At 41.1% G+C, this 12,391-nt stretch overlaps 1 protein-coding gene across 6 annotated transcripts in view; it reads left to right on the top strand.

Annotated features, from left to right (window-relative positions):
* RAPGEF4 (Rap guanine nucleotide exchange factor 4) overlaps nucleotides 1-12,391 on the top strand; it is a 259,224-nt gene that overhangs the window by 59,524 nt on the left and 187,309 nt on the right. The window contains exon 1 of one of the 6 annotated variants that reach the window (XM_059704062.1): nucleotides 833-1,200. The exons of 4 other annotated variants lie outside the window; for them this stretch is intronic. In XM_059704062.1, coding sequence (XP_059560045.1) covers nucleotides 1,189-1,200 — 12 coding nt within the window. In that variant the 5' untranslated portion in view covers nucleotides 833-1,188. Of the gene's footprint in view, nucleotides 1-832; nucleotides 1,201-12,391 lie in introns of those variants that run through there. One more of the 6 variants, XM_059704070.1, reaches the window with a different exon arrangement.

Here is a 12,391-nt window from a genome sequence, read left to right as displayed (position 1 = left end):
GAAACATTTTACATCTATCTCTAGTCCCTACTTTTCAGAGTTCTTTTTTACCTCGATTCTCCCAGATGTGTTGGCAGTTGTGGGACTGTAAAGCTTTTTAATTATTTCTATTTACTGCCTCTTTTTGGGTTATATAGGAAGAAAAAAAAGCCCTCTTCCATTAATAATTTTTTGAAGCCACTATGAGAATGGGAATTATTGAGATGACAGCAGCTTAGTCTTTGCTGATGTGCTTTAAAAGCCGCATTAGAATAATATATCTTTCAGAGGCATCTGCTCCTGCTTGAATAGGCTTGATGTTCCTATCTGTCTTGGGCTGTCAGAAAAATTGAAGGCAAACACTTAAAACATAATATCACAGAATGCCCAATCTCAGAAGCCCTTTGGGTGGGTGCAAACAGTGTCAGGTTCTTTCACTGTGACATCACTGCTAGGCTCTGCAGGTGGACTGGCATTTTAGGTGCATGTGTAGTGGTCCCGGGTACCGAGGTAGGACTGACTGCAGGCTCCATCCTCAGACAGGCGGTCGCCTGCCTGCCTGCGAGGGCACAGGGGCCCACCCCCTCCAGGGAGGATTCCTGGAGCCTAGAAACCAGGGGGCCTGTGCTCTCCCAAGTCAGAAGCCTGTGCTTACTTTTGGCCACTTAGGATGTTGTACTGCAGGGTTACTTCCCAGGCCAGAAATTTACATCAAAAGGCCAAGAAAAATACATCCAAAAATAAACATGAAAGCCAAGACTTTGTGCCAGGAACTCCAGCCACACACATCCTGTTGGCTGCTCCTCTCGCCTCTCTCCTGGCAGTTCGGATTCTTTTAAGCCGAGCGGAAGCCTGCTTCCATGAGTGGGACCTACGTGTCTGCGCCAGGGTCTCACTCCTCTGTCCTCACGCTTTTCCGTGAAGTGACAACGTGGTTCAAATCCAGAAAGGAAGGAAGTGAAGTTATTAGGAGGAAACTAAAATTGAAAAAAAAATTATATAGAGGACGTCTTTTCCTATTGCCTTTGCTGCCCGAGTTTCCCTGGAGAACCAGCAGCACCAGTTTCCTCTCCGTGGTCTGAGATCCTCTTAACAGGAACAGATACAGACAGGGAATCATCGACGATGGAGATGCACTTTGCTGTCCAAATAAAGGACAGATACTCACTGGATGTCTGAGAGCTTTGAGAGACAGAAAAAGAAGGACGTATGCCCTACAAGGTCAGAATGGATTTTTTAAAGAATTCTTTAGTGGGGAAGCATTACATGTCACAGTTTGCATTTTGGCCTGAGGAGTTATACTCGAAAGCATCTCTGGCTTCTCTAATTATGTTCCACCAGATCGGAATATGTTGCACAGCACCGACATAATTAGATCTCATTATTATTTGTGGTGTGCATGTGGGGGGGGGGTGAGGGAGGCAGGGGCAGCTCATCTTTTTCTGATTGTGAAGGCTGTTTGCTTGGCCTGAGGATCTTAAATATGTTTCTAGAAGATAAACAAAGATAGTTGTTCATAACTAGGCAGGGTCGCATTTACCACATTCACAATAAGTCGATGTGTTTATCTGGTGACCTATTTGAATGGCGTGCATTAAAAATGAATTTTGGGTAGGGAAACAGGTTGAGAGTGATGGTATTTCACCCCGTGGGCGCCCAGTAGGTGTCTTGCCTGCCGCTCTCAGACTCTATGAAGTCCTTACTGTTTATGGGAATTCTGCTACATTATTGATGACTTGACGTCCTACCGGCTCCGCAGCTATGATCTCACTGTTTCTCAGAAGACGATCAGGGGTTCTGAACAGATCAAGGCTCGGCTGGCAGGTGCCAGGAATGCCCAGATGCTGCCGGCAGGCCTGCTGGTGGGGTGCTGTGAGCAGCGGTCACTCCTCAGCTGATGCTCCTTTGCGTGTTTGTTTCAGGAGCGTGTAGTGGATACTCTGGCCTTCTAGGAGGTTCTGTTAACAGAGGTTCTGAAATTCCTTCTGTGGCTGTGCATTCGCCAGCACGCTGTTGACGCCTCACACCCACCCTCTCCCCATGCTTTTGTCTGGCAGTGGCTCTCGTCAGTGTCTCAGCTAACGTTCTGGGTGGGCTCTGCCTGCTAAAGGGCCGCTCGACTCAATGTTAATGGATGCCACTTTGACCCTTTCATCTCTGAGGAGCTTCTGTCATATTCAACGAGCATACTTGGTTTCCACCATGTGGAGGTGCAAGATGCACCCTCTCTGTCTGGTTCACAATCGAGTGAAGACAGACAGGCATCAGTACAAATCACCCTGACCAAAGGTGAACTGGAAAGCACCATGAGAAAGATCAGTGTGCTGAAGGACATGGGGGGGGGGACAGGGAGAGATTCATTTCCACCGGGAGGATAGCATGCCATCCCAAGAGATCTGGTTCTGAATTCTTGTGTGGCTAACAAGGCTGTTTTTCAGCTTCCCTAAAGGATTGGGGTCAGTTAACCAAATTATAGCGTTGGAGCGGCCTCATCCCAAGGGACTGACCACACAGAAGCGGCTTGGCTTTCTCTCTCTGCCTTCGGCCTTTGCCTCCTGGGGGTGTGGGGAGGGGGGTGGTGTGTCCTGGGGGGTTTGGTTAGGGGTCCGTCCGCCTGCCCTCTGAGGGAGTCATGTGTTGTATTTCCAAATGCCTGGCTTTGTGATTTGTTTGTTGTTCAGGCATCATCTGGAGAAATCCGCTCTAAGACTTAATGGGTCCCTCAGGCAAAGGCAGTTCTAGTTGAGAAAACTTTAAGAACTTGAGACTTTCAGAAGGAACTGGTGGTGTGGACTGGGGATATTGTTAAGCTCTTTATGTGTAGGAAGCTCTGTGGTCATGGGACTTTCCTGCTCTCATCAGGCCAAATTCCATTCCCTGCGAGGTCTCCGGCCGCCAAGGAGGCGAAGTTAGGGCACAGTCACTGGGGCAGGGTGCTTGACACCAAGGAGGGAGCAGCAGGAAATCCTGTCACAAAGGCAGCCCTTTGGAATTCCTGCAGTCTTGCCTGATTGATCTCTCTGACCCCTCCGTTTTGAGCTGTCTAGCCCGAACAGTAAATGCAAGACAGACCTTCTAAAGGTTATTGATGTGGTCAGTGTGGTCTGGCTTGAAATTCTGATCTATTCTTGTTTCTTGAGGACTGTTGGAAAGCTCTCCAGCTTCCTGGGCCATCTGTCCATAAAATAAAGATACCGTTGTTAAATCCTGCTTTTCTGACCACAGCAGTCCAAGTTAACATTGATCAATTACTTAGGTGCCTGATATATTGAAAAGTTTAGCTCCTCTCCCCTCCCTCTTTTTGGTTTGCAAATTCAAGAAGGCAGAGACACACATTATGTGAATGGTGAATGGAAAGAAATATATAGGGCAACAGGTCATATTGTATCAAAATATATTATTTGAAAGGCAAGAAGAACTTTTTGGTATCTTTCATCATTTATCGTTATAGTTCCCAAAACTAATTCCACATTAGAATTTCCTGGGAAGCTATTGAAAATTCCCACCTGTGGGCCCGCCCTGGACCAATGTAACCAGAATGGGGCCTGGTCATCAGTAGCTTCTTTAGAAATTTTTCCCCATTACAGTCGATAGACAATGTTATATTAGTTTTAGTTGTTTAATATACTGATTAGACATTTATATACCTTATGAAATGATCACCCCCAAATTTATATGGAACTACCAAAGACCCCAGATAGCCAAGGCAATATTGAGAAAGAAGAACAAAGTTGGAGGTATCATGCTACCGGATATCAAACTATACTATAAGGCAATAGTAATCAAAGCAGCATGGAACAGGCATAAAAACAGACATGTAGATCAATGGAATAGAAAAGAGAGCCCAGAAATACACCCACATTTATATGGTCAAGAATATACAATGGGATAAAGATAGTCTCTTCGATAATTGGTATTGGGAAAAGTGGACAAGAATGAAACTAGACCACTTTCTTACACCCTATGCAAGAATAAACTCAAAATGGAGTAAAGACTTAAGTGTAAGAACCAAAACCATAAAACTCTTAGAAGGAAACCTGGGCAATAAACTCTTTGGCATCGCTCTTAGCAATATTTTTTGGGATATGTCTCATTAGTAGCTTCTTAAGGCTCCCCAGATGGGTCTACTGGGCAGCCAGGCCTGAGAACTCTTGTCTCGGGGCAGTGGGCCTTGGTAGTCCTCTGGGTCTCTTTGCACTTGCTGCTTCTGCATACACCTGGTTGGCATCTTTGCCTGTGTTAAGGCTCTATGACTGAATAATATGTTTGTTCCTTACTAGTCTGTATTAAACTTCTTAGTATAATTTTTTTTTCTTATATAGACATTCTGTTTCTGAATTGGGGTCTCTGCCAGATTTGAGTGGTAATGGGAATCAGTACTTTAGAGATAGAGTGAATATGGTTTATTTGTGGCTTTGTGATTTGAGGTTGCTCATGTGGTCTGGTTATTGAAAGTATGAGAATAAGCTACAAAATCACCCCCAAATCTCACCATCCTACAAGCCCACATTCTCTTACCTGTCAGAGCAATGGTGTCGCCACACATCATGCATCTCCTGGAAAATGCCACTGTGCCCTGTGACAGAATGAGAGGGAATGTGGAGAGCCATATCTTAGTATTATAACGAAAGAGTACTGAACTCAGGCCCTCTGAGTTGAGAGCCCCCAGCTGCTCCTAAACTATGAGAATCACTTCTGGGGATAAATTCCCAGAAAAAGAATAACTAACTTGAAAGGAATGAAAATTTTGATGACTCATGATAAATATGATCACATTTATCTTCTATAGCTTTTATTGAACCTTAAAGAATATCAGAGAATGCCTATTATATCTAGTGGTAGCCAACATAATCATTATATAGTTTTTTCATTGTAATAGGCACCATTATTGTCATTGTGTTTCTTTGATTACTGTTGGGTGGTTGATATTTTCTTATATATTTCTTTACTGATTATATTCCTCTATTAGGACATGTTATACCTATGTTGGCATTTATTGATTGATCTATTTGAATGCTTTATTTGATCAGACAGTAACCCTTGTTTATAATTTCTGCAAATATTTGATCTTGGTCTGTCTCTTTCTATTTTTTATAATATTTAATGTACATAAATTCTAAATGGATTAAATTCACCATAAACCTGGCTATTTTGTGATTTTAAAATTTTAAAGTTTGTTTTATAAAGATGTTATCTTATTTTTCTTTGTGGCTGATTTGAAAAATAATATGAGACAGGTGATAATGTGCCCTGTAATAACAGAATAACTTACTGAGGCCATGGGTGGATAGGTCTGTGTGTGGGTCAGAGAAGAGGAATGGGACACGACAGGTGCTTCTCATGCAGACCCATGAGCCCAGGGGAGTTCATGGATCAGCTACTGAGAAACCCACAAACCTCTGATTTTTTTTTATGTTTGTGCATTTTTCTGAAAAGAGGGCCCATGGCTTTCATCCTCAACTGAAAGGGGTATGTTACCTCCCAAAAGATTGATGCCCATTTTTTATAGAATAAAAAAAAAAATACAGACTAGATTCTATAGCCTGTTCCCCTTTTACATGGGAGAAAACTGGGGAATACAGACCATTTTCTCTCAGTTTAATGCATCTTTACAGATTTCTGATGGTGAGAATAGAAATCGAAACATAATTTTCATTGTGGCTTTAAGGCTTTGACATTGGTGTTCGGAAAATCTTTTTGTAGCGACAAAGAAATCATTAGAAAAAAAAGCCAAGGTCTAGGTTCAAAACAGAAATGCTTTGCAGCAAGAGATTTTACCAAAGCCTGTTTTAAAATAAGTATTTCTAATTTATGGATCCACTGACCTTCGAAATAGAGAGAATTTTAATATTTTGTACTCAGTTCCACAATGATTGAAGTTTAATAACAGGTTTTCATGGAACTGTGGCTTTGTGTTCTGAGTTTCATATGTCCCCCGAAAAGGCCCACATTTAATCATGCCCATATAGCTAACTGGACAACTTTAGACAATGGTACTTTTGGAAATTAGTTATTGAATGGCTCATTATTCAGAGCAAGAATTGTCTTCATTTTTTATTTTTAAATAAATTTAATTTATTGAGACTATGCATTTGGTTAAAAAAACAGTTCGAATGTACAGCCAGGTATATATAATGAAAAGTATGCTTTTCTCCCACCTCCGCCCCCAGCCATCAGCTGCCCTCTCCTCACTGTCACCACTTTCTCCTGTCGGATATTTTATGCAGAGCATTCTCTTGGTTATTAGGCAAGGCTTGTGGAGCTTACATTAACTCTTTTTTTCACAATCCTTTGAGAAAGAAAAAAGAGTTTTTAAAATTCTAAAAGAATCACAGTCTTCACACAAATTGGCTCCAGCAGACCTACTAGTACTAGGCTTTAGTTTACTTTCTCCTTTTGCTTTGTTATTTCATTAAATATCAACAACTTGAATCTCCTATTAGCATTTAAATCTGAGAAACTTTATTGCAAAATGTGACACTAGAACATTTTAACTAAGCATGTAATATCTATATAGTACAATTAATTTTAATTTTTAGTTAAGAACTAGTAAGCCTATTGAAAATTCAAAGTATTATACATGCTTAGTAATATTAAAAATATAAGAGGTAAAGATAAAAATAATACCGCCTTCAGTTTGAATAGAGATGTTTAGTCGTTGTAGCTATGGGATATCATGTGGATACCATGCTAGTTGATAAAACATGGGTAGTTCTTTTGGCACTAATTTTCCAAGAAGCTATCCCTGTAAATAACTTCTAGATACCTTGCACATATCCTGAGTTGATTTATATGTGTACTAACCAGGCAAGCGTCCCTGATGGTGCAGATGACCTTGTATTCACGGCCCTCGAGAATATAAATATTTATGTTGACAGTGCAGCTGTTGTGAACTGAGTTCATAAAATTGGGTTTGGGTTTTTTAATCTGACATATTATTCTTGTTTAATTTCATTGTGCTGGCTGTGGCCTAGTGCTATAAATCAAGGAGAATGTTTGCCCACAAAAGAAAAAAAGCTGGAATAATAATAGAGATATTGCCTTTGTTTATTAAAAATGTTTCTTCATTTGGGTACCTGTCTTCTTTCAGCTTTTATTTCCTTGGATCTTATCATTATTTTTATGCTATTTTCTTAAACAGATCTTCGATGATTTAAGTAAGAGATAGCATAAAGCTTCCTTTCATGAAATACAAGAATGAAAGGGGCGTGATAAAAAGAAACCCATTTTTCTAATACACAAATGTGGCACATATATATTCAAATTCAAGCAGTACAGACAAGGCCCACTACATGATTTGTAGGGCCTGGTGAAAAATAGAAATGTAAGGTCCCTTGTTCCCCCCAGAGAGAAAAAGTGTTATTAACAGTACTAAAATATAAAGCCTTTCCGTTTCTTCTGCATTCTCTATGTCCACTCATGTTTCTTATTTGCTACTTAATATGTCTTTCTAAGTAGAAAAATGAAAAAATTAAATTATTAGCATACTCGTACATTTGCTGTTTATCTTTCTATGGTGCAATGCCAATTTTAAATGCAAATAAAAGAACATGTGACTTGTATGTCATAATGACATAATTTGTGTTTCCTAGACCCATACATGTATACATATTTCATTCTTACCAGAATAGTAGAAACGGGGCATAGAACTAATAGAACTGTATATTTCAGTTCCTGATGCACATCCCTGCTACCCATACTTTCTACCTTCAGCTTACAGTTGAGTAAGGAAGGACTGAAAGGGAAAGGACTGTGGGTTGCTGGCTTTCTTTGTTCTTTATGTCATTATTTTCAGTGTAAGTGGTTGGTTAATCCAGGGAAGTAACATTAATAAGACAAGGTGTGATAGACTTCCTTTGCCAATACCATGCCTTTCTTTGTGTGTTCCAAGCAAGTTCTGATTAGTACAGAATATGGGGCCCCCGTGGCTGCCAGCACCTGGATTAGCTCATTGGAAGGTGTACTTGCTTGGAGTCATGCTGAACTCCCATGATCATGAGTCCACCAGAATTCTGTCCTCACGAGGCAATGTGGATGCCATGTGTAAATGGGGTGTCAGGGAACGTGGCTTTTGCCCTATCTCCTCTGCTCACACACCCTCAATGTCCATATGGACTTTACTTAAAAAACACAAGTTCAAAGATAAAATTATTAAGGATTTCAAGATAGTGACAGCAGAGCATTAAACTCAGTGCCCAGGGCACAGGTTTCACGCCCATGAAGCCAGCCCTGAGGATAGAAATGCATATGGTCTATTCTAGTCATTGTAACCACATCAGCTAAATCCCCAGGGAAGTGACTCCATCTCACCTCCACCAACCTCCCTGCTGACTGCAGCCACCTGAGTAAGTCCAGGTACTAACAGAAGAACTAACCACCCAGAATTGTGAGAAATAATGCATAGCCATTGTTTGAAGCTATGACATTTTGGATAGTTTGTAATAAGCAATAACTATATAGCGGCATATATATTATATACTCGCACAAATGGAATTATGTTATTCATGTTGTCTGTATCTTGCTTCCCCACCCCCCCCCCCCCATTTAGTGTGTCTTAGAGATCCTTCCTTCTCAGTCCATTCAGATTAACCACATTATACTGCAGTGTTGTCCGTTGGCTGGATGGCTATAATTTATTCAACCTACACCCCGACTGACAAACAAGTGTTGATTTTTATTCTTATCCACAGTGCTTCAGTGGATATTCTTGTACATATATCTTGATGTACTTTTATGGAGTAAGTTCTTACCTATGGCATTATATGGACATTGTCTGAAATTTGAAGTCTGATGAATATTTTTCTAATTACACTCCAGAAAGTCGGCACCAATGTACCCTCCCCAACAGTGTATGAGGACAGCTGTTTGGACACGTCTTTAACAGTGGGCAATTTCAAACTTGGAAAATTTTGCCAGGAAGAAGAGACATCTTATTGTTATTTTGTTTCTCCAATCATGAGTGAGGTTGAGCATCTTTTAAACTATTTCTGGGCAGTTGTATTTGTTTTTGTCTGTGACTGGCTGGTTCATATCCTTTGTCCAGTGGTCCATTAGGTTGTAGCTACAGTTTACAATGTGATAGGAGCACTTTGTAAATTAAAGACACATGTCATTTTGCCATGGGTATTAAAATATCTCCCCAAGTTTACTTTTTGAGATATATTTTGTGATTAGGCACTTAGGGCTGGAGAGACATTTTCCTGACTCGCCTCATGATTTTCTTCCTCAAGACTTTCCTTCACTAACCTTTCCCCTCGAATCCCTTTTCCTGGAACTGTGCCCGAGTTACAAACCCCTAAGGACATATTACTCCAAAGCAAAACTTTTAAAAAGGTGCTGCGTTGTCTACCACGTCTCCTGGAAACTTTGCTTCTGGGGAGATGCTGCTTCGGGAGGCTAGTCCCAAATGAGTCAGCTTCTAGGTCTGTTTGCTACAAAATACAGCTCCCAGCAATAGTTCATTCTTATCTATTTGGGAGAAACTGAAAGGAAGAATACATTTTAAAATGATGTCTCATGCTGTTTTTCTTGGCCAGATCAATGGTCCGCCATTCAGTACTTGGCCACTCATGCTCCTTACAGACCAGAGCCTTTCAGTGAGACTGTCTTGTCGGGTTGAAGCTAAAAACCCTGGATGCAGAGATGAAATAATTCTGCTTTTGTGCCTGGATCTCATCATTCCCAGGTGCTCCAAGCATTGCCCTTCAGTGGTTCTAGAAAAGCAGGATATAACCATGTGTGAGAAATAGCAGAGGCAGCGTAGAAAGCCTCAGGGAAGGAGACTGACAGGAGTGTCCAAGACTGGGTGTATATGGAAGTAGAGGAAGGGAACTACTCTTAATTAAAACCTTGATTTGGGGACCTAGGCTAACGTGGTGGTGAACGGGGCTGGTAAACAGCAAAACAGAGTCGGTGAGATCCTCTTGCAGTAAAGCTCGGGAACCTCTTTAAATGCACAGCATCCCCCTTGGAAATGGATGTTTATTTGTAAAAAAACACAAAAAACCGGACAAACAGCTTTAACCTCTACGAGAAATGAGAAGCTCTTCCAAAGATTGGTTTTCAATAAAGGGAAATACGCTTGCTTTAAACGGCAGAAATTTCTTTTGGAAGAAATGTTAACATGGCTATCCCATTTTTCTCAGGGAAGGTATTGTTTTTGTCTTCCTCTGTGTCATCCCACAGGTTTCTGATTTTATTCTGGGCTTAGCTGGCTGGTGTCCTCAGAAGCTTCTGAGCTGTGTGCGAGTTTTTGCCCCCACACTAACTAGCACCACTATGTTCCAGAGCCTGTAGCTTTCTGGTCCCCTTGCTCCAGATTGCCAGCTCTGACTTTTCATCGAAGTCAATACTCTTGCCTCTGCAAACCCCTCCTTTTCGCCTTCTCCTGGTGCCTTTTCTCCGTCAAAGGCTGGGGACAGTGTAGCCATGCTTTCTAGCATGAAGAGTAAAAGGTGCTTAGGAGTGAGTATGCATGCTGGTAGCTGTGTCGCCCACCAGCGGTGATGTGTCACGTTCGCCTGGTGGCTTAGGTGACCTAGCTGCAGCACTTAAGTCTGGTCAGGTTGAGGAGGAGATTGGCACAAGAGACCTCTGGATTGGTGGTGCGCTGCTGCAGCAATTTCAGTCTTTATAAAACATGACTTCTAAATTGTTCGCCAAGCTGCAAACATATTTCAAAACCTGCAAGTTGATTAATAAATAGAGGGGGCAGTTTCTAGGGTGGAAAGCGTATGGCATGGTTGTCAGACAAGCTTGAGGCTAAATGAGATTTTACTGCCTCCTGGCTGTGTAGTATTGGGACAGATGTTCGTACCCCAGTTAACTGACTTATAAAATGAGATAAAATATAGCTTGCATGGTAATAGTGTCTGAGATATGATAATTATATATATTTAATGTAATTAAATATATACCTTGATATTAACTTAAACATGTTTTATAAATGTAAATCATTAGAATACATTCTTAATATTCATGGTAAATTAATATTTTACCCTTGAGTTATAAATAAGTATACAATTATAGATTTCTAAGAAAAAACCCATGCACTCATTTGATAAAATCTCTTTGTTATCCATTGCCAATTCAGAAGTTAGATTCTCGGTGGCAGTGGAAGATTGGGTCATTAAAGAGCTGGCCAGTTTTTCATTCCTCTAAAGTTTTCATTTTCAGATTGGAATGTGGGTTCAGGGCTGGAGAGAATGAGATTGAACATCACTTTGCTAAACTCTCCCTGGTCTTGAATGAGGGTGATATTTCTGGCCACTCCAGAACTTCTGAATAGAAGTGGGAGATGAGGTAACTCCTGATCCATTGTAATGGAAATATACTCTCCATGCAATAAAAGATGTCACATCTTGGCATAGATTCAGGCTTATTTTTTTGAAAACATGCAAATTGATAAAGAGCAGAGAATCTTGGCAACAACCATTTTTCATAGTAGCATCCTTTGGGTGCCCAAAACTTCTCATGTATGGGTGCGCACACCCACTTCTGCCTACCTACGTTTAGTTCTATGTTAGTGAATATCACTTCCAAGCGATACACCAGAGTAAACTGAAGGGAAGCTTAGGTCTCTGTACTTTGAAGTGAGAGGTTTAGTCAACTATCCAATTGTAGCTCTTTTTTCCATGATGTCTCAGATGTGGGACACAGTGTAAACTCATAGCCCAGATCTTCCTTTCTGATGATGTGATTAAACATGCTCTGTTTGGGTGTTGCTAGGTAGACGAGAATAATAACACGGCTTGGGTTAGAAGGGTATTGTTCTGAGGTGTGGCGTCCTTTTGACTTCCTCCCCCAAATGGGGCGCTTCCTGCTTTCCAGCTGAATGGTGAGTCATGTGAACAGACATGAGGATGTGACACAGGACATCAGTCAGGCCATAATTATTTGAATGGCATGGATGACAAATCTGCACGTATCCCATCCAGGTAAAGCCAGGAAAAGCAAGAAGGACTGGAAATAGCCCATGGCCACATGGCAGCATCTTTGGTGCTAGTCACTTAGTGCTTTCAACATCTACTAGTAAAACTGTCACATCAAAGTAGCAATGCTTACCAGCATTCTCACTGCAAATCTGAACGTTCGGATGCTTGTTTCTATTTCTTGTGATTTCTGGCAACTGGGGAGCATTTTTAGAGTTAATTCTGAGTGAGAGTTTCATGATACATGCTTGAGAGAGACCTGTGTATGGCACATAGAAACGTGCTGGGGAAACCACATGTGGGAAATCTCCCTGGGGAAGGAGAACATGAGCATTAGCAACCATTGTATGTCAAGAGCCATGGTACGTACTTACGTGTCTTACTTTGTTTAATTACCTCTATGAGGTAATAATAATAAACATAAAATTAGCTATATGCCTAATGCTTATTGTAGGCTTGTCATTATGTTAAGTAAGCCCCAT

The sequence above is a fragment of the Myotis daubentonii genome, chromosome 7 (genome assembly GCF_963259705.1).
Source record: "Myotis daubentonii chromosome 7, mMyoDau2.1, whole genome shotgun sequence".
NCBI classification, from domain to species: Eukaryota; Metazoa; Chordata; class Mammalia; order Chiroptera; family Vespertilionidae; genus Myotis; species Myotis daubentonii.
Note: the sequence above shows the minus strand (reverse complement) of the source record. Positions and strands in the feature narration are given on the sequence as shown.